Below are 21,984 nucleotides of genomic sequence, written 5' to 3' on the forward strand. Positions count from 1 at the left end.
TGAAAATTACATCAATGATGCTAAAAAAGGGTGGCAAAAACAAGCAAAAAAATCCCACCAATTAAAAACAAAGACACTGAAAATAACAACAAAATCACACAAAACAAGTTAAAAAAGAAACAAAATCCCAACACACTAAAAATGACAAAAGACAAGCCTTAAAAGCTCAGAAAGAAACCAAACTGACAACAAAAACATGTAAAATAATTTTAAAAAAGAGGTCAAATGACAACAGACACAAAATTACAGCAACATGACAGAAAGAGATGCCAAAAAGGCTTAAAACACCACTAAATAATGACGCAAAATCCCTAAAAGACATGCAAAACAAGCACAGAGACATAAAACAACTAAAATTGGAAATAAAAAAGACGACAGAGAAACAGGCTGATAACAACTGCATGCAAAAAGTACAGTTACAACACAAAGGCTCAAAATGACTGAAAGACATCCAAGACAAAAGTAAGTGATCAAAACAGACTCACAAACACAACAAAGACTTACACAGAAATACAGAACAACTATGACGGGATGAAAAAAAAGACTTGAGACCAGAACAAAGAGACAAAAGTGAAGTGACTGGAAATGGTTGTTAGTTCGTGCTCATTTTAGTCTGCCAGTGAAGCAAAAGATGTGTGTGTCCGTTCCAACATGTACATTTAACATATAAATAATCAAATCCATGTTTTTTTGTTTTTTTAAAAGCTTTTGAGGTGTTTTAATAAAAAAATGTTTCTTTAAAGTTCTGCAGTTTCTGAGTCGAAACACTTAAGGAGGAGAGTTTGTGTGTGAGGAGAGTTTGTGCTCCTCTTTAACGGACACAGTGTACTGTACAGCTCCAGCCCAGAGTTTCAGGCTTCACTGGAGGGCAGAGTACAGGAGGTTTGCAGCCTCTTTGTTCTGCTGCGAGCTCAGCAGGGAGACAGATCTCTGTTCAGAGTGCAGCTGCAGCCGGCCTCTTCCTCCTCCTCCTCCCTGTGCTTCCACCAGGCCGCGCATGCGCACTGGCTCCTCTGTGCGCTCTACTGTTTGCATTGTGTCTGAACTGCCGGCGAGCTTTAAAAATATTATACCCACCGCGGCAATGTCGGGCAGGTCGGTCCGAGCTGAGACCCGGAGCAGGGCGAAAGATGACATCAAGCGGGTCATGGCCGCTATTGAGAAAGTACGAAAATGGTAAGAGGAAGAGGAGCAAAAAGCGGGCTTCGTTATCTAAGACGAGAAAGGCTCGCTTGTTGGGGGAGGAGAGGGAAGGAGCGAGACGGAATGAGGGATGAAATTGAAAGAAAAGGACCGTTTTTGAGCCGGATTCACGGCAGATGTACTTGCAGCTCAGGTGCAACCGGGGCGCACTAGTGCGGTGCACATCCCCGGTCGTCGTCTGGCTACCGTTGCCACACTATACAACATGTAGCCGGTGTTTTTCCGCTGATTTTAACGGCAAGGGTTGAACCCAGAAGCCATTTCGATGCAGTCACATGAAGCCATTGCTGCCCGTTGCCGAGCTGGTAGCGCAGGCGGCGGTTTTAGGACCGAAACGACCAATAAGTCTGGACTTGGGAACAATTCGACGACGGCGCTCTTGAGTCGGAGCAGTTTAGTCCGTCTGGAGTTTTAAATTAAGCGCTTTGAGTCGCCCTTTAGGTTTGATAGAGACGAAGGCACGGTGGGGGTTGGGAGAGGGAAGTAGGCTACTGTAGTGCATGGCTGAACACGTAGTGACTCAGTCTTATCCTTTAACAGAAGAAAAACACGTTTTATACACGTTTAACGACTCAAAGACTCATGTTGGTTTCGAGGTTTTACAGTTAATGGATTTAGCCGCGTAACCCCGCCTTTTCACAGTTTATCAGGTTCCTTTTTTTGATAATCAGATGGATTAATCAAACGTCCCCGAGTCAAAGTCAGAAGTTGGTCGGTTAGTAACGTTAAAGTAACTGAAAGATATTAGTTAACAATATTCAACATTTATAGCCACAAATTGAAATATAATACAGATATGATATAAAAAAAACATTCAAATTAATCAATTCATGTTTATTATTCTGACCTTTTTAAAAGTTTTTAAATAGTGTAATTTCTACTTCGGCAGGTTAACTTGGCTCAGAAATAGTATTTTTCTTATTTTATTTCACTGTAGAGCAAATAATTAACCACATTAAGTCATTTTAAAGGGATTAATTAACCGTTAACAAATAATTTCAGACTTTCTTACTCATTTTAGTGGCTATTTAAGTAGACAGATAAATAAATAAACACTTTGTGTCCTTAATTGGGACATTTGTTTTCTTTCCGCTTTTCGGGGGGGGGCGGGGGGGGGGTATTGATAATTGATTAGTTACAAATATATTTAGTAAAATTACTTGTCAATAAGTTTGCCTTCATATTTATTTATATACACAAGATGCTGAATAATTTATCTTAGATAAGCTGGAGGACACAAGGTAATTAAATTAATCAATAAAATAGCCAGCAGATTGATGAATAATGACAGTGTTTGTCAGCTGGAATTCAAAACATTAATTTAAGTTAAATCTACCACCTCTTTCACTGATTAATCTTTTTTTTTAATTAATAAATTTTTTTTTAAGACTCATGAAATAGAAAAATAGAAGACACCTGAATGGATTGGGGTGGACATCTTCTAAAGTTACAAAATTACTAATTAAAGCACTAAGAACTAAAATATGTCTGTTTTGGTGGAAGTCATACAAAGCATTTCCTCTCTTGATTGTTTAAGTGGAAAAAATGTGGAAACATGAGCTAATGTGGCCGTTTTTGTGACCAAAATCCACGAGATTTTAAACTCGCAATGATGGAAAGAAGAAAAGCAGCAATTAATTCAATTAAATGAACTTTGGTTGATTAATTCCTAAAAACTGCTTGTAATCAGGTGGAAGATAAAACATTCATTATGCCAATCACATTGATTGAAAAAGACTTTAAAGACGAGTTAATTAGATAACGAGGACCATTTTTAAGTGACTTATTAAAAAAAAAGATTATTATTCAACATTAAAGATGTCAGGAGATGTAAATTTAAAGCAAAAGTCACATTAAGTCCAAGTAACAGGTCAAAAACTCATTCGTTCAGATTATCATGGCACGGAAGACAAGTAAAATGCCAAATATTCACTAGAAAAGTTATTTTCATGGTTATTTAATAGTCTTTTATTCAGCAAATAATCTTGACCCTAAAATTGTAATTTAGTGGCGATGGAAGTTCAATGTCAGCGCTAAAGTGATACTGTGATGAATTATTTTAGTTTTAGTTGCATAACTTTCCATTATTTCCCAGCTTCTTCTTTAAATTGGTGAAAATGTCGTACTGTGTTGAGCCCCAGAGGCCTTGAGTCAGCTTGGTTTTCTCTCCCACTCAGGGAGAAGAAGTGGGTGACTGTTGGAGACACGTCCCTTCGCATCTACAAGTGGGTGCCAGTGACGGAGCCCAAATCGGATGACGTGAGTTGGTCGCCGTCACCAGCAGCCCTTTTTTTAAACACAAGAATGTTATTTTAAAATATGTCTGTTCTGTTTTCTCTCCAAACGATGGTGCGTTTTCTTGTGTTGCAGAAGAACAAAAATAAGAAGAAGGGCAAGGATGAGAAATACGGCTCGGAGGTGACGACTCCAGAGAACAGCTCCTCTCCAGGGATGATGGACATGCATGGTGGGTTTTTAGATTTCACAACATCTTGGCTTGTCTAATACTCTCAGCCTCAGGCCCACTTGTTCCCAAACATCTTTCATAGATATCTGGTTTGTTTTTTTTAAAAGAGGATCACTTATTTTGTACACTTGTAGGGGACTACTTTCCTCGGCGGATTAACTTGCAGTTAGCGCTGCAGTGAGTTGAATACAGCATGAATTCTTGTGAAAATGATGGGATTAGTCACCTGCTGTGATGTTAATGTGTTTTTGATGGTTTTTATAAAACAGTAGAGCTCTGTAACATGGGCGATTATGATATATAAGGCCATTTTCTTTCATTGTAAGGAGTCTCATACGCCTCATACTGCGAGTGAAATTATTCATCCTCATCCCGATAGTTAGAATTCTTAATGTTTATAAATCTCCTGCATTATAGATGCATTAGAGTTAAACCACAGTGTTTACAGGTGTCAAATCTTTCTTTCCTGACCCTTCAGATGCTGTTATTGAACCAAAGATACTCGAAAGTCGAATGATGAAAAGCTGAGCTACAAAAATAAATGTTTTGGCTCTGAAATGAGAGTGGGACACTCTTATCTGTGTCTTTGCTAGATGACAACAGCAACCAGAGCTCCATCGCCGACTCGTCCCCAGTGAAACAGGAAAACAGCTGTAGCACCAGCCCCGCCCCCGAAGCCACCGCTGCATCGCACCGCGAGAACAGTGAGACCAAAACTGACCAGAGCCCGGACAGCAAGAGAGGTCAGACCATCACACACACACAGATAAATACCAGAGCGGCTTTTAAATGCTGGGTTCATGTGAAGGGTCTCCTTCGCCGCCACCTGCGTCAGAACCAGCCGGCAGCGAACAGGCGGTGGAGATGCAGCCCGCCTGATCAGATATAGGATGAGCCATCTGCTGTTGTTGTTTTCGACTTCAAGATAAACACAAAGCACTGGCAGGAAGTTAAAATGACCACTTCCTCTTAGTTATTTACACTGCACAGCTGTGGCCACGGCGTTTCCCCTCGAGAATTCAACCGTCAACCTTTATTTACTCAAAAAACCCCTTTGAGAGACGCACCCTGAGCCTTAAATCTGGTTTAAGTTTACATGTGGATTAAACAAAGCTCATATAAAGAATACTGCAACACACTTATCACTGTGTATTAAGTAAGTCGGCAAATCAGTCCTGAAACTCTTTGAAGGGGATGACTTTTAGTTCTTCTTGATAAGTCAACAGAAGATGATGTAACACTTATTTTTCCACTCCTTTTTTTAAACCCGGTTTCTATCTTTAAGGGGTGATTCTGGACTAGAACCATTTGGATGTATTAGACATTCATTTTCTCTTTAAACATATTCATCTTGAGCTCCACATCAGATATTTCACCCACGATGTTCTCTCATTCAGCCTGTGTTGGTGATTCTGGCCTTTTTACAAACCACCAACAAGATTTTTTTATCAGACACCTCCCACCCTGTTCCCAATTCACAGGAACTATTCATGATCTGGCCGTAACCAAAACTGAACATTAGGATCTATTTATTCCATCATTCCTGTGTTTCCGTCAAGGTTTTTTTTGTTTAAAGCTCATTTTGAAAACCTGCTGCATTAAAACGTAGGAACTCAGGCACACTCCACTATCGTATTACAGCTGCAGAAAAGCTTAACGCGTATGAGCATAAAATCAGTTTAAAGCCGCTGTAGAGGTGTGTAACAGCGAAATTTCCCCTCATAAGCGTCTTCTCTTAATCTGTGGGCTGTCTTTTTGGTCTGGGGTGTATTTTTCTCACGCTGCTGTTCTGAGCAGCTCTTCGCTTAGCTCCCCGTCGTAATTCCTCCCTGATTCTGCAAACCGAGTGCACACCGACCGCAGGAAATGACAAACTACTAAAAACAAAGCCGAGTACTCCTTAAATGAGAGCCTGTGCGGCTCTACTCTCCCTCGTGCTGGCAAAGTAAATATTTTCTTGTTCTGGATTGTTGGTTGAACAAACACAAGCAGTTTGAAGATGCTGCCTCGAGCGTGGGGGGGGGAAGACATTGAGGCTGTGACGACAACTCCACGGTAAATCATGAGGTCAGCGATTGTTTCTTCAATGAATTAGTGGATTGTTCGGTCCCGGAAGGGAAGGTTAAATCTGTTCAGTTCAAGTAAAAGGTAACCTTGACAGTTAAAAAGGTGGAACAAGTAGATTTTTGATGATTTTTGTGTAAAAAAAAACAACTACAATGGGTTCGGTACGTCTCATCAGGGTTCAGAGACGCTGCAGTTCCCCTGCACAACCACACAGTGTCATTAGAGCGTCGAAGTCATGGCCTCCAGCGCTCCGTGAGGAGTTCTTCTCACTTGTGTTTAAACCGAGCTCCTGTTCTGACTTTGTTGCCGTGTTCTCATCCGAAGGTAAGACCATCCCTTCATCAGAGACCTCACAGAGCGCCAAGAGAGACAGTCTGTCGTCAGGGGAGAAGGAATCCTCAGACAGCAAAGCCACTCAGGTACGAACACGTCTGCACACCACTGAGAGGTTTACTAATCTGTACAGTTTTAGAGTGTTTTACATCCACAGAGGGAGACATGGAGATACCGCAGCTTGGAGGAGTTCAGGTTTCGACATTTTCTGTTTAACTTAATCTGCTTTCTGGGAACGAACACAGATGTCTGAAAGAAAGAAAGAAGAAAAAGAGGAAAAGAACAGGAACAAACCTGACAAAAAAACCTTAAAAATGAATAAACAAAATGGAAGCGAAGCCTGTTTTAATTCTCTGCTGGAATCCTGACTTTCTCTTTGACATCAGCAGCCACATCAGCGCTGCTCCCCGAGGCACACGATGAATGTTAAATGGATATTTATAGTCTCACACAGAAGGAGCGATGCTGTGGACATGATGTCCTTCAGGCTTGTGTGTCCCAGTAAAGTCATCTGTACGTCTCAGTCCAACTAAGTTTTATCTGCTTCCACAATCAGTGCGACGGTGGCTACCATTAGCTCATTAATTAGAAGATTGATTGGCTCTGTTTTACGGTCGTGTTGCCCATCAGCACATCTAACGATCATTAAAGGTTCCCTGTGGAGTTTTTGACCTTTAGCAGCAGCATGGATCTGTGTTCTCTGTAAGTGGTTCTTGTTGCAGTGTCTAATGCCCCAACAAAGACGGGGGAGAGGAAGTCTGCAGGCTTGCAGAACTCAATGCAATGCAGATTCAAAGTATGTTGCATGCTAGCTTTGAATATCAAGGACACCTCTTTAATGAAACAGCCTCTGACTTCTGTTTCGGACGCGAGGGAACGATCAGAATGAATTCCTTGGTCAAACGCCTCCGTTGTGGGTTGCAGATATCGATCAGTCTGATCCGATCGGCAGTGACATCAACATGAAACTCTCGATGCTCCGAGCGCAGGAACAAATATTTTCAAAGCAGCTCACATCGAGCACCGTGTAGTCCGATCTAAAGTTAGCAGTGAGGGATTTCTGGCAGTATAAAGGCTTTTAGATGTTACATATGGTGGAGAGAGTTATCGCTTCTAAGGTTGGACCGATCTAAAAGCTCCTTATTAACACAGCTGAGCTACGTTCTGATGGATTCAAACTTACACAAGCCTCAGTTTGATGAAGCATTGATAAGAAGGTGGATGGCACCGTTCCTCCTACTGATTATCTGTCAGCATAAAACAGGAGCTGTTCATTTCACATGATTTTTCTTGTTGCTTGTAGGACCTACAGGAGGAGGCCCCGCCCATCAAGAAAAGCAAACTGGAGTCCTCATCTCAGGACTTTGAGGAGAGTTAAATATTTGGAGCTGAGTTAATTTTCTTCTTTGCCCTCCTGCCCCTCCCCCCCCACTCTGTACCTCCTATCATTAACTCTAAATAATTTAGGGCTGATGGACACACCGGCTCTCCTCTGTCCTCCTATTTTTCTCTTCCTGCCTCTACCCAAACTCTTCAAAACCAAAGGGAGAATGGACATCTCCCTCCCTGCTGGCTGTCCCCCCCCCCCCCCCCCCTCTGGTTTGTCTACTTTTGCCCGAACACTCCCCTGCCACAGAGGGAGAATGGATATTACCTCTGTTCACTGGTCCCCTCCGTGCTTCCTTCCAGTCCTCCACACTTTTGCCAAGAGAAGCGCCGAAGCCAGGCTGCGGTCCCCCTCTGCGGCCTGGCGAGGTGCCGTCAGACCAGCCCAGCTGCCGCCAGGCCAGACCACAAACCCTGACCTGCTTCTGTGACTCGGAGTTAACACTGGGGATCTGAGATTAGGACGAGGTAGATCGCGGACGCTGCTTTGAGACCTCTTTGTAAACATTTCTCTGCTAATGGTTTAGCTCAGGATAACTCAAGAGGCTAACCTGGTCTCAGATCAGCGGCTGCGGGGGGAACCTCCACCCTAAGACCACGTCACGTCAGTCCTCCTGATTCGCCTCCTGCTAGACTAATGTTCTCTATTTGTTTAGGAAATGTTTAGGGTTTTTTTCTCAGGAGGGTCAATGCACTGTTATGGTATGTCACAATCGATCACAGATAGATTTGCTGCTGTAGTGGATGTCTTTTTTTTTTCTCTATCCATGAAAAGTTCTCCATTCATGTGTTTTCTAAAGTGAATTAGCTCGTGGTTGGTAGAAGACGACGACGGTACTGGTCGAGATAAACTCTTGGATAAGTAGTGAAGACGAGCGTAGCTAGCATAGGTCATGGAGGTGTGCCTTGAGTTGCTACGATTAATTCTCGTTTTTAGGTCAAGCAGGTTTTGAATTACAATTTTTGGTGCCATGTTTTGTTTGGTTTGTGTTTTTGCCTTATAACTGTCACTAATTAGTTTATCCGATATTTATATTCTACTACAACTGGTTGTTTTACTTAAAGGAATAGTTCTGGGAGATATTTGCTTTCTTGCCGAGAGTAACGACAAGAAGTCTGATTCCTCTGATCTGTCTTGGAGACGGTAAGCTTAAAGCATGAAGGCTGGAAACACTAGCCTGGCTCTGACCAGAGGCAGATATAAAACCCATCGGCTTGCATCTGCTGATTCTGGAGCGACAGCAGTTTTTTGTTTAAGGAACGTTTTGGGCCAAGATTCCCTGCTCTGTGAGCCTGGGAATAGTGAGTAAGGTGTCATTATGTGATCGCTGATGGTTCTCAGATTGTATTTCCACTCGGTGCACCTGGAGGCAGGCAGCCGGCTCCATTACATGCATTTTATCAACAGGTTTACTTTGTGCAGACGAAAAGCATCCCCTGGGACAAGAATAGCTCCAGTTAGTTTTATTCAATCAATTTAACAATTTCATCACAGTTTAATAGGTTCCAAAATTTACTTTACACATAATTCTTATAAAAATGTCAAAGGGTGATATGACAGATTTATGTCTTGGAACATATTATAACTTGGAGGAAATTGATAAACTGAACAGTTTGCTCTTAAGAGCGCATCCTCCGCCGAGCCAAGTGCTCCGTCTTGCAATTTTTAAGATTTTCATTCACGTCTGCACCCATATTTAATGAGTTGTACCTTCCTCATGCTCCATTGAGTTTACTAAAAGTCAGCCTGGCAGTTTTTGGAATCTCCTGCACAGAAAAAAAAGCTCTGGAGGTGTTTACGAGTGAACTCAGAGGTGGCGTTAGGTGGATTTCTTTGCCTCTGTGCAGAGCCAGTCTTTGGGCTTTCTATCTCCTGGCTTCACGTGGTATCGACCCTCTTCACTCCACTCCCGGCATGAAAGTAAATAAGCGTAATATTCCTTTAAAACAGTTGTAGGCTGGAATTTGAACACTACCCAGAAGTTAATGAAGTTTTCTCTTCTGGAACCGTTTGAAACATCTGTAAACTTCTTCAATAAGAGCTCCTGCTTATCAGCTTGTTTCTGCTTCAGGTGGTCCAACAAAAGCAGGAACAGGCGGGTTTCGGGTACTGATTTTTGGTCCATCAACATGACTCACATTTAATCACCTCTTTGTAAGTCTTCTGTGTATCACTACTTATCTATGGCCAACAGATGTTTGCGTAGCTCGTCACAGAAGGGTCCAGTCTTTTAGCTCAAACATTTGGTTCTAATCCTCCTTCAAGGTGCTGTCTGTTGGCTGAATCCATACGCATGTGGCATCCCAGTTTTGTGCAGATTTGTGCAATTTACTTGAACTTGAAAGTACGGATTCAGACCTACGACCTCTAATGTACAACCTCACACATGTTAGATTTACTTTCATTTCTCAATATTTGCTCGCTAATATGGATTGAGATCAATTGAATCACTGCAAACCAATGACTTCATGACATGATGGGGCTATACATTACAACGCAGAATTACTTGATCAGATTTCAGCAAATCAGCATTCACGTGGATGGAGAGAAAAGAATTGAAAACATTGTCTCAGTTTAGAGGATGGATTAGCATATACCTCATTCCCAGTCCAGCAGAGCTGGAACTTAAAATGCTATTGTATTGACACGAACAGTTATAAACAGCATTACATACACTCAGTTTAAAAGGTCTCACTTATGTTGTAGCTTTCACCTGATTGAGCCAATTGCTTATAGTTTGCTCATAACTTGTGTAAAAAGAAAAATAAGAAAAAAAAAATGTGAGATAAATCTTGTTCGTTTCTTTTTTTGTTTTCCTTTGGGACCATTTAGGTTTTTTTTTCTTTAGATCTTGTACAGACTTATGTTTTGGTTTGACTTATTTATTCCATCAGTAGTGCTTGGTTTTTATCATGTCCAATGGTTTGTTTTCTTAATAAAAGTCACAAAACGTTTTGGGAGTTGATATTTCTTCTGTTGGGAAGGGAAAAAAGGCCTCATTAAAGTACTTTTTTAATTCGTTCATAAATGCCAAGTAATTATGTGTTTCCCTGCCTATTAAAGCCACAAAAAAGTAATTCAGTTTTATTATGTTTTAGATTTCATTTTAAATTGATAATACTGGCCTTTTTGTCCACACCAAATACAGTGACAACCTAACCTAAATATTTATTCAAGTTGATTTGCTTAAATCTCTCATTTAAAAGACATTTGCAACTGAGTCTGTGGTCAGATGCATCTCATTTGCTTTGATGATCCTCGAGATGTGTCTAGAAGCTGACTCGACTCCACTTAAAACAAATGTGCTTGTATGGGTTAATTGTGTGTAGACTGAGATATCGTTAGTTTTACTGTAACAAATGTGTTTAAAAGCACATAATTGAGAAAAAAAAATGTGCAGATACTTAAGACTAAAAAACAGACCCAAGTTACGTTTATTTATGACTCAGGGATATCCTCATCCTGGTTTAATGAGCAATCTGGGTTACGAAAACTGAAAGGCACAAATAGTGGAGTGGCAAATCTGTAATGATGAATTCATTCTAAAGTGGGTTTTGATAGTCAAAAGATAACTAGGACAACAGAGGAGCTTTTCTTTTCTTAGTATTTAAATTGGACTGTTCAGGAGTATACAGTACATAGAAAACAGTGACATTTTACACCACATTGACATCTGTAAAATGCTTTAAAACCATACATGGTGTCTGAAGCAGTTACATATAAAACATTACACTAATAAGACTCATCACTTATAAAGTACTCAACGTTTAAAGTCTATACAAACGGGCAGGTTTTCCCCTGAAGTGCAAACCTCTGTAAATGTCAGTCTTATCAGTGAGCAGAAAAATAAAATGTAGCACACGTAAAAAAAAGCTATCTTTTGTTCCATGGCACTGTTTACATACCCACCAGAAGGAAGCTTCTGATTAGTATTTACAAAGACTAGTGTCAACTAATATGTTGCATCACAAATTATATACATTGTTCTATGGGAAGATTCAATATGATCCAGAATTGTGCTTTAGAACAAGATAAGTCAAATACATGTTGCTACAGAGGGTTAATAAAAGGAAAAGTTTGCCATTTTAGGAAAATTGCTTATCCACTTTATTAGGCTAAAGCTAGCAAGCTTAGCTTAGCAAAGGAATACAGGTAGCCTCTGCTTTAAAGTATATCTATAAAACGCAATAATTAAAATTTTTCTGCAACCAGTACAAAATACAATGTGTCATGATTTGCCATTTTACTGGGTATTATTCATGTTTATGATAGAACAAGGCTGGCTGTTCTCACGTTTGCTAAGCTAAGCTAACTTCATGTAGCATTTATCACCACATAAACATAAACATGCAGTTTCACCATATTATAAATACAACTTAGTGCATTAAATTATTACTTGCTATATTGTGTCTAGAAAGATAATGTTCATGTTGGCATTACCTTCAGTTGTGGAGTAAGACTTTCAAGTGTGTTTGTGCTTTTACATGATGTATTTTAAAGTTAAATTGATCTACTCTCCTGCTTGAGTGCTTGTTCACAGATAAATCAGGTTATACATGATATCAAATATACACTGTAGTAATGTAGAATTATTTTTTGGTACATATTAAATGACTACATCATAAAGTGATGTGCATCTGTGCTCAGCTGAGTCCAATATAGCAGTACTCAGGTAATAATATGATTATATCCTCTTAAATCATATCTTTACTTGACAAGAAAGACAGTGTATTTGCTGTTTGATCTAACTCTCAAAGTGAATAAGCAATTACCAAAGTGTCACACCTTAGCTCCAGGGGACAGTATTGAAATGGGATAGTGCTGTATAATTTTAATAAAATAAATTTTAAATAACTTTATAATCTTGAAATTATTGTATGTTTTTTTTTATGTTGAATCTTTAAAGTGGAGAGTGCAAAACTAAGTTAGTAGCGGCTCCTATAATTTCATCTGGGTGAATTCCTTTCTCCTATACTACAGTAGTCCTACTACAGACTAAACACTTTAAATCAGTGCTAGCTTATTTCCCTGCAAGAAAAATCACTGGCTAGTAAAAGATCAGATGGTAAATAACAAAATGCAACTACTTCATGATCAACAATGTCACGGCTTCGGTAACTTTTAGCTGTATTTTTTTTCAAGGTATCAACGGGTAGAAGGGTACATACGCTAAAAAAGTTCCTCCCTGATGTTGGAAACAGTAGCTGATAAAACAAACGTCAGCATAACGCTTTGGAGCTGTAGGCAAGCTTCATATCTTGACTTTAAAGCGAACGCATGTGATGAGTCCTTAAAGCTTTCACGGAAATGCAAAACATTTACAAATCTACGACAGCTTGTACAGAAGTCATATGATTAAAAGCTCTGAAGCAATTCTTAAACCAAACTTATGAATGTCACTGTTTTGTTTTGTGAACTCCACTATGTGAAATTTTATATTCCCTTTTAACTTAAGGTCCATCTACAAGCTTTTCCTGAGTCTTTATTTGAATATCAAGGTGTTCATAATCAGTAGAAAGCACAGGAAGAAATTAGTAAGTGGACCTTGATTCACACGTTTCTTTGTGTCAAACGACAATTTCCCACATCACGATTAACCTAATTTAAACAATATAAATTTCCCCTATTTAATAATTAGACCATTGATAATAAAATAGAATATTGGGCTCGCTATAAAGGTTGAGGAAATTTTGAGATTTAAGTTGTTATATTTCAAAAGTAATGTGTGAATACTATTCGAAAAAAGTATTAAAATCGCATTGTTTTGAAAATACTTCAAAACAGTATCTGAAACGTTGCGATCATAACATAATTCTGCAATATCAAGTTGTAATATTTCCAAAGTCATGCAAAATTTAAAGAAAAGTAGGAATATAATGAAATTTAAGTTTTTATATTTCAAAACTAAGGTAATAATAAGGGATAAGCTGTTACATGTCAGAAGGCATTCGCGGAGTTTGAGGTGTCACCCACAAGCACTTTAACGTCAGAACTTTTAGCATAGCGAAATCAAATCAAACGAGTAACACGCTGTTTGAGACATGCTGTGTTTACATTGCTGTTTTCCACTAAAATGTACCACTTATTCCTTTAAATTATCGTGTTGTTCCTGAAATGTTTTCACCTCTTTCCTCAAAATATTCACATTTTCCTCTGAAATCTTCTGACCTTTTTCCTCAAAATGATAAATGCCAACTTTATGTTCAAATGTTGCATAAAAAAAAAGATTTTTCTTTAAAATGCAAAGAAATTTCACACTTGCTTTCCAGAAATTGTTGAGATTTTGTAGTGAAAACAGAACATTTAGAACTTTTGAAGAAGTTATGACGTCTTTCCTTTAAATGTAAAAACTTAATCCAAATATTTTGTGGTATTTTTGTACAAAATATTACGACTAATTTCTTTTTTTTTTTTTTTTTAATGCTCTAAGTTTGTTTTGAAAATTTTTTTCCTGTAGGATTATGATGTTATACCCATTCTTTTCCTTCCAGTGACCCTTACACTGATAACCGAGTTAATACACTGGAAAAGGGACTTTATACGAGATCAGCGAACAAAATTCATTAGTATTACATGGCAGTATCACTCTGATTGGTTTACAAACTGAGGAATGTGATGAAGAGAAGAGTGTAGAAGTGGAGCACTTTAAGTTTGTTGCATCACTTTGCTGTCAACGACAGATAAAGCCTAAAAACAGCACATGTGGAACATTATTTTTGCTCGTTTTAGAAACAAACTCGACACGTTAAAAACTACAAGTGCAGAGGACGGATCCCGTTTGTTATAAACATCAATATTGCACAGAAGCAGCTTATTTGGACGAGCATTTTACATCATAATGAGATGTTTTTTCTTCGGAGAAGGTTTTAATCAGGGCAAAAGCTACTAGTGATATCCATAAATACGGTATAAAAATACGTTACGGAAAAATCTGCAGATTTCTATCAGGCTTTTCGGGCGGGACTGGGAGAGGAAAGAGGAGAAAAAAGGGATTTAAATGCATCAGAAGGTCTGATCATCGTTGCACGACTCTGTGGCGTGACCAAAGGCTTCGCAGATGTCGCAGTAGGGCCTCTCATCGGCCGGGTTACCGTGGTAGGTGGTGTGAGGTACCGAGTCGGGGCTCTGGGCCTGAGTGGGACAGTCCTCTGTGTCGTGGAGGTCAAAGCAGTCGCAGATGTCGCAGAAAAGACGCGGGGTCGCCTTCTTCTCACGCTTAGACACGTTTTCATCAAATCTATGAGAAGGAGAGAAGAGTAAAGACAAAAATTAAGTCTGGTGATGTTCCCTTTTTTAAATTTGTTGCTAACAAATTCTACGAAAAATACCCAAAGCGATTCCGAATGCATCCTAAATGCACAAGCGACAAAATGACGTGCATTAAAACAGACTCCAAACTATGGTGGCGTCCAGCCACGTGATGACGTGTCACCGATAAATCTCTACGCCGTTTTATCTCTAAGCATCACCACTCTTGAAAAGACCCATTTAGGTAGCTGCTTCTGCAGCATCGCGGTCTGTTATCAAAGGTAAAATGGGTGTGGAGACATTAACTGTTAACAACCTGATCTATATAACCCACAATCCTGCCATTAAAGAAACATACCGTGTGGCGATGCATTGCTCCTCAGGTGAGAAATCTAGTTTGATTAATGGGTGTCCTCAAAGTAGGTTAAACGTACGGGAAACACTTTATTGTATAATTTTAGTAAGACAAATCCAATTATGTCTAATAGCTGAAGTTTAGGTGAAATCCCACTAAATAGTTCAACTATGCACATTTGCAAGTAAGGTATAAACTGTAGGAATATTACAAGTTTACACTTCTGTAGTCAGAAAACAGCTGCGATGCAGGCAGCTCTGACAGGGAACTAACGGCTAAAGTTACCGCAGCCTATGGTTTCAGGTGATGCATCGCAGCAGTGTGGTGGTGGTATGTTTTCAGCTCAACAGCCACAAATACTGCCTCAGTTCAGCTTATTTACCTCAAAGCACCCCATCTCCCTCCTCTCTGTATCCATCTGCCAGATGTCAGACCTCCCGTGTCACTCCGAATAATTCAGAGTGAAAAACAAGCCGTTTGTCAGACTCTTGTACCACTCTGGTTCCTGATACTCTTTCCATCATCTGTACCTGCCTGCTTATGCACCAGCAGCATAACAAAAAAGACTTGTTTTTTTTCCAGAGACAAACAGGAGTCTGATTTATCTGTCTCCTCTGAGCCACAGAGCTTCACTGTTGCCCAAAAATGATTTAAAAGCATCCATATAATCTGCTTAGTTCGAATGTCTGTCTAATTGACAAGATTATGCAGCTCCAAATCCTCCTTCTGTTTGGTTTTGGCAGTTTTACATCTGCGACACACAACCACCAACAGATACTGTAAAGTCTCACACATAAAGGCTACATTTAGTCAAGATGTTTATTCATTTAGAGCGTCACATCAGTGGAATTCTGCACCACAATAAGTCCTCATCCTGTTACCCATTCAAAACAATGTGACGATATGGCTTCTTAAGAATCAGTGTCAACATTAAATTGTAAATTCTTGTAGTGATGCATGTTCTCCTTTTAATGTGGATGTCTGAAAACAATCGAGCCAAGGGACTGCTGAGAAAAATTCCACCTTCCAGTTTCCAAAAATACTCAACAGATCATCAAACGTGGGAGAGAAAAGGGATTTTTTTTTTTTAATATCTGGAAAATTCTTTAATTAAAATCCTGCAACCATGAATCAATTATTCTCCGATTCCAGCCACCAATCAAGGCTTTTCCCTCTTGGCACAGTGCAAGCATGCTAAATGATTTCAGAGGCTTATTCCAGAAGAAGCTGGTTTTCATCTCCTCATGCGTAACTGTCAGGGTGAGGGTTTCGGTAATTATGAAGAAAAGTTATTTTTATTCAAGTCATTAAGTTCCGGCTGAAGTTTTAAGAGTTTTAAGAGAGTTTAGGCACCTATATGATTCATATAGAGGCAGCATGTTAGAAATCCATCTTATGAAATCCAACCAAAGATATTAAACATGTGCCGGACCCAAACAGTTAGTAAAGTCTCAGCTCTGCGTAATTAATATCAATTAATATTATTAATTAACTGGAAGTTTCCAAATAGACACCAAGTTCAACTCGGCTGAGAAAGAGTCACGATTAAACTTGAAGCCTGTGATGAGGGTTTGTTTTCAGAAACAAATAAAGTCAAATAAAGTTATTCAGTTTTCAATAACATGAAGAGACAGAAAAGAATAATGCCGAGTGTTTTTTACCCGTCCGTCCCGTCGTTGCCGTTGAACTCAGCCAGAGCGAGCTTCTTCAGTTTGATCTTCAGCTCTTCGTTTTTCCGCTGCAGGTCCACAATCACACTGTTCAGGAAGTTGATCTGACGGAGGCAAACGCAAACATCATGACTTAATCGCCACCTTGAGACCAGATCAGTCTTGTCAGCAGAAGAAAACGTCTCAGCCTCACCTGTCCCTCAGCGAACTCCTTCTCCTCCCTCAGCTGCTCCAGTGCTGCATCACCTGCACGAGCATCGCATAAATCAGAAAACTGGTCAACAAACACAGGTTTTTTTTTTACTCTTTAACTACACTATAATGAGAAATATCTCCTCACCCGAGGGTGGAGCCTGCCTGTCTCCTCCCTCTGAGGCCTGCGTTCCCACCAGTGTTTGCTCTAAACTGTGAACGCGACTCTGCAGCTGAGCTTTGTCCTTCTCTAACGTCTCCACGGCTGTCTGCAGCGTCTTGGCCATGGCGTTTTCTCCTCGCAGCACCGCAATCTGCAGATAGCAGACGAGCACTTTAAACACCTGAGTTTTAACCGGACGAAGGGAGTGTTTTCGAGAAATAATACATCAGCTGTGAGTACCTCATTCCTCAGAGTTTCCAGTTCCCGGTCTTTGTCTGAGATTAGAGCTCCAGTGGATTTCTGGAAATGTACTTCCCCCCCTCCGTCTTGATTACAGATGTTTTCTCTGAAGAAAAAGAGTTTTTTTTTACATATCTTGAAACTGGATTTAGTTGAAACTGGATGTCATATTTGTTCAAGACAAGATATAAAGTAAAACAAGGACTAATCAAAAGGCTAGTTTCTCTTTGGAGTTTTGCACACTCTTATTTTGAAAAGTTAATTTCATCGTCCGTGAGTTTTTGTGTTTCGGCTTTTAAGTCTTTCTTTGCTCTGCTTTAGTTATGTTAGTTAGAGCCTTGGTTTAGTCTCTTTTCTATGATCTTGTCTGGTATTTTGTTTGAGCTTCGTTACTTCTTACTTACTTCCTCAGTGTTAGCTTCTACTGTAGTCTTGTTTTTCCCGTCTTTACCCCTAGATGTCCTCAGTTGTCTTGGTCTTGTCCCCTGGTCTCATTCACACCTGTCTCCTGGTAATCACTCACCTGTTGTCACTCCAGTCATCAACCCTTCATCAACCCCAGTATGTATAGCTCTCCGGTCACCTTGGTCCTTTTCCAGATCATTGCTGCCGTTGTAATTTCCCTGTGCTAACTGTATCTCAGTCAGTCCTCTTTCGTCCTGTTTGTTGGTTCTGTTGCTTACTGTTTCTAGTTTGTTAATTCTGCTTCTAAACCACCTTTAGTTTGTGAAATAAAGCCATTGCGATCTTCACTGCCCGTTTTCACCTGCTTTACCTTTAGTCCACTTTTGGTTTAAGCATGAACCATGACAATTATCTGCCAAAATCTTTTAAAGCAGAGTCCTCTGACTGTCTAACAGCCAGTCTATAAAAGAGAAAGACATTTGGGTCATCTTCAATAAGCACCACAAGCTCACAGAAGTATCAAACTTTCTGTTTTGGGACTTGGGTTTTAGTCTTAAGGAACATACAGAGTGACCTCCACCAACTATGCCCAAAATCTGCTTTAAGTATGCAGTGTGTTGATGTCATTTCTAAGTGTGCTATGGAGGAAATTCTACTCTTTGTGCTGCAAACTCTAGATTTGCCTCCCCGGTCCTTCATCATCTTGCCCAAAATTAAGTGTAAATTCAGGTTTTGGCATGTTGATGTAGCGATGAGTATCTCAGGAAGATATTCTGTAATAATCACGTCAATCTTTGGTATCTCGGTGGTGATACATTTACAGTTTAAACCTGCATTCACAACCGTGAGCTTTTGGTGATGACCAAATGAAGATGGCAAGTGTAAGCGTCTGAATTGAGTTTTCTCTGGAGGGTTTCAGGCGTACTCTTCAAGATCGTAAGGCTCAGAGTAGAAACTCAGAGTAGAGGCCAATCACGCTCAAAAACTCAATATGTATCTCTGTTTTTAAATAAAGAGCTTTAACTGCTGGACCTCGCAGTTTCCCTCTATCCTCCTGAAATGAAAACATGCCAATGAATGAAGCGTGTTCGGGTTGTAGTAGCTGTGAGTCAGCAGACTGTGTACCACCTGAAACCAGCTGAAACTCCAGAGCATCTGCTCCAACATCCAAGTCGCATTGAAGAGAAACATACTCTCGACAAATCACATCTGCATTTCTTTCACTCCACACCTGTCACTTCTGCTCTAATTGCAACCTTTTGCATCTCCCTTCGGCCGAAAAAACCCCACAAAGCTGCCGGCTCGTCCTCGCATCCCTCCGACTTCACCTCTGTCGCTCTGATCGTACCACATGTGCTCGTCTTTGATCTATGACTGTCATCCTGCCTCAGCTGTTCGTCACCCCCCATTTTATCAAGCTTTCAGCTGCACTTGCGGCTGTGCAACGTTTTCATCCTCTGACTGCTGAGCAGAAGTTTCTGTTTCTGACTGGCACAGAAGTCAAAGTCGTAGCTTATTTTGTTTCCAGACTTTAAAAAGGCTTAAAATTAGACCAAAAAGCAGCACAATGACAAGACGTAGAAAAGAAAACCACATTTTAACATCTGTCTTCAATTCATTGTGCACTTCTTAGAAAATGGTTCTGATCTCATTCAAACTCCTAAATTAGCTAAAGATTTAAAATGTCAGATATCTTATGAAGAGATGGATTTATTAAAGCGCTGACAGCTACGTAGATTATTAGCTGACAATCACAGAATGTTCTCTTTAGCTTCATATGAGGAAAAAACAAGCATCAAATGCTGTATATTTTAAGGGTTTTGTGTCTCCTCTTATTCACCAGTTTTCAAAAGTACTTTAAATATGAAATGATTGGTGTTGAATTTGAAGGGAAGCAGGTGGCGGGTAAGAGCTCCAGCGCAAAGCCTGGAACCAAGGCAACGCAGCCTCACTTTGCACAGCTGTTTCACACATGCGCTGCACCCCTGAAATGTTCACATCAGCTCTGGATGCAGAGGTTAATCAGACAGTTACTTAACAGTAAGTCCAGAATAAGTGCAAGTAGGAATGCCGCAGATGAGAGTAAGAGAGCAGCAGCTGCTGCGTCATGCTGATTTCTGCTGGCCTGCTTCTACGCATAGTTAAGATGTCAAAACAAAAACAACCATCATTTCAATTTTAAAGGGAATATACAATATAAACTATGAATGAAACACTTCCACTTCTACAGAGTAGTTGTTGCATCAAGTCCTGCCTCCTGTGTGCTCTGACATGACAACAGAGCTGCAATGATTAGCTGGTGAAGCCACCCACCAATTTTTCGCAGGTTAACTGGCTTCTGTTTCAATAGCTAATTAGATATTGGGAAGTTTTGTACGAAACAACAGCACCTTTGAGAAGAAAGTGTTCAGATATTCCTAAAACTGCTGATTTTCTTAACCATAAACTGTAAACCAGTTAACGAGTTGCTGAATTAAAGAGTCATCCTGTAACAATGAGCAGAATCTTACATCAAAACTGCAGCTTTCTTCAAATGTCTGAACCAAAACCACTGATTTTTCAGTTTGAACTGTACAGAAATGTGTCGACTAAGACCGTAAAAAGTTCTTAAATCTGCATACTTAAAATTAGGATACAGTACACTGAGAAAGCCAGTAATTTGTTTTTCATTACGAGGTTAAAACATGAAGAATCAGATTAAAGCTACGAGATTAAAATCCTCACACATGAAGCTCCTTTTGAGGCAGAAATACTGACCCTCTTCATTACTTCATATGAATTTAGTTTCACTTGGATTACAAATGTAAAGAAATGCTTTTAACCATCCATCTATAGAGCCCCTGTAACTAAAGGTTACATTTTCAGAGTCTAAATCACTTCCCAGCTTCTTACCTGGTCTTCATGTCTGGCTGTAGACTGTTGCGGTCCTCATTGTGCTAAGAGTTAAACACAAACAAATATAGAGGTATTTAAATAGAGGCTAAACCCGTCTGAGCTAGAAGAGTTTAGTCACAGCGGGAGGTCAAACCTCTCTACGCCAAAACCCATTTATCAAATCACCGCTTCTGGCTTCACAAAGCCCCATCTTTAACTGGATACAGTAAACCGTTTACGTAATGGGAAATTCGGAAAGGCCAGTACCTCGCCGAGATGCTGAGACTTCTGGGAGGCCAGCTTCAAGTCCTCACTGAGAGAGAAGAGAAAGAAAGACAGTCAGGTCTCTGATATCTGTGTCACCGTCACTGCTGCATGCTAATATACAAACATCACACATCAATGTGTAATTAAAACTGCTAAAAGGTGCTCAGGTTGCTGCTCCTCTGGAGTTGGACCATCCAACCAGCCTGCACTAACGCTCAGAGCGGCTCAAAATGTTACTAAAAGAGGAGTTTGTCTACAATCCTGAGTGACCTCTGGTGAGCCATGACTCCAGCTAGTCCTACATCCAGATTTACAGGCAAATTAGTGTGTGGCTACAATCCAGGGGGAACACGTGTTTGACCACAGTCATTTGAGCTTTATCAAATTAACTCATTTCTACTACCTGCATTTAGGTCCACACACCACCCCCCACAAGGCAAATACTGAATCTCTAATTGCTTTCCACAGTACAGGACTATGGGCTTTTGTGTAGATATTTAATACTTTATTTTCTGGGGCACAGTAGTCGGATAAGTCCAGACTTTAGCCCAGCAAAGATGGATGGGAGGTTTAAGCAGTGGCATAGAAAGGACATTACCTCTTCATCATCATCACAAGTATTGGATAAGGTTCAGAATATATCAGATACATATGGTTCACATTTCTTCAGGTACTTACAAATTAAGACCCATTTCAATAATGAGATAATGATTATGGGTAAAGGCGAGACAAACTTAGCTGATGCATTGGTTTTGTATGAAAACACAGACAAGAGAAAACGTGCCTCAAGATTATATCCAAGTGTTCAATCCAGCAGATTGAAGAAATGAGATTAGACAAAAAATAAAAGAAAGAGTCAGGATTTGTGCTGGCGGAATCTGATCAAAGACTTTGTTACATCAAAGTTGAAATGTAAACAGACAGGTGAGAGGGGGCTGTGATGGAGGAAGTGCGGGGAACAGCTGGCAGATCACTTTCACGTGTTTTGGACCCGCCCAGTTATCCAGCCTTCCTGGCAGGAAGTAATTCAAACAATACAAAGCATGTTCGGTAATGGAAGCGAGCCCTCCTTCAGCACAATTTATTCGGGCAACATACCAACCAATCTGTTGG

General features: G+C 40.1%; 2 protein-coding genes across 3 annotated transcripts in view; one reads left to right on the forward strand and one right to left on the reverse strand.

Moving 5' to 3' along the window:
- Window positions 1-986: 986 nt before the first annotated feature.
- Window positions 987-10,411, forward strand: bcl7a (BAF chromatin remodeling complex subunit BCL7A). Its single transcript, XM_072371538.1, has 6 exons — window positions 987-1,176; window positions 3,381-3,462; window positions 3,574-3,670; window positions 4,264-4,413; window positions 6,062-6,156; window positions 7,374-10,411. The coding sequence occupies exons 1-6, from the start codon at window positions 998-1,000 to the stop codon at window positions 7,446-7,448; spliced, it is 678 nt and encodes a 225-aa protein (XP_072227639.1). The 5' UTR covers window positions 987-997; the 3' UTR covers window positions 7,449-10,411.
- A 631-nt stretch (window positions 10,412-11,042) lies between these two features.
- Window positions 11,043-21,984, reverse strand: part of clip1b (CAP-GLY domain containing linker protein 1b) — a 42,206-nt gene continuing 31,264 nt past the window's right edge. For both annotated transcript variants that reach the window (XM_072371460.1, XM_072371459.1), the window contains 7 exons: window positions 20,872-20,917; window positions 20,623-20,666; window positions 17,326-17,431; window positions 17,071-17,236; window positions 16,924-16,976; window positions 16,722-16,834; window positions 11,043-14,694 (listed from right to left, as the gene is read on the reverse strand). In XM_072371460.1, coding sequence (XP_072227561.1) covers window positions 14,460-14,694; window positions 16,722-16,834; window positions 16,924-16,976; window positions 17,071-17,236; window positions 17,326-17,431; window positions 20,623-20,666; window positions 20,872-20,917 — 763 coding nt within the window. In that variant the 3' untranslated portion in view covers window positions 11,043-14,459. The remainder of the gene's footprint in view (window positions 14,695-16,721; window positions 16,835-16,923; window positions 16,977-17,070; window positions 17,237-17,325; window positions 17,432-20,622; window positions 20,667-20,871; window positions 20,918-21,984) is intronic.

Source organism: Leuresthes tenuis, unplaced genomic scaffold, assembly GCF_036924035.1.
Source record: "Leuresthes tenuis unplaced genomic scaffold, fLeuTen1.0.hap1 SCAF_19, whole genome shotgun sequence".
Lineage (NCBI taxonomy): Eukaryota > Metazoa > Chordata > Actinopteri > Atheriniformes > Atherinopsidae > Leuresthes > Leuresthes tenuis.

What these genes read in the sequence shown, in the direction of transcription:
- bcl7a (XM_072371538.1), top strand. Translation starts at nt 998, where the DNA reads ATGCGCACTGGCTCCTCTGTGCGCTCTACTGTTTGCATTGTGTCTGAA. An exon ending in CGGAGCCCAAATCGGATGAC is followed by an intron (nt 3,463 to 3,573) that starts GTGAGTTGGTCG and finishes CTTGTGTTGCAG; the next exon opens with AAGAACAAAAATAAGAAGAA. An exon ending in CAGACAGCAAAGCCACTCAG is followed by an intron (nt 6,157 to 7,373) that starts GTACGAACACGT and finishes TGTTGCTTGTAG; the next exon opens with GACCTACAGGAGGAGGCCCC.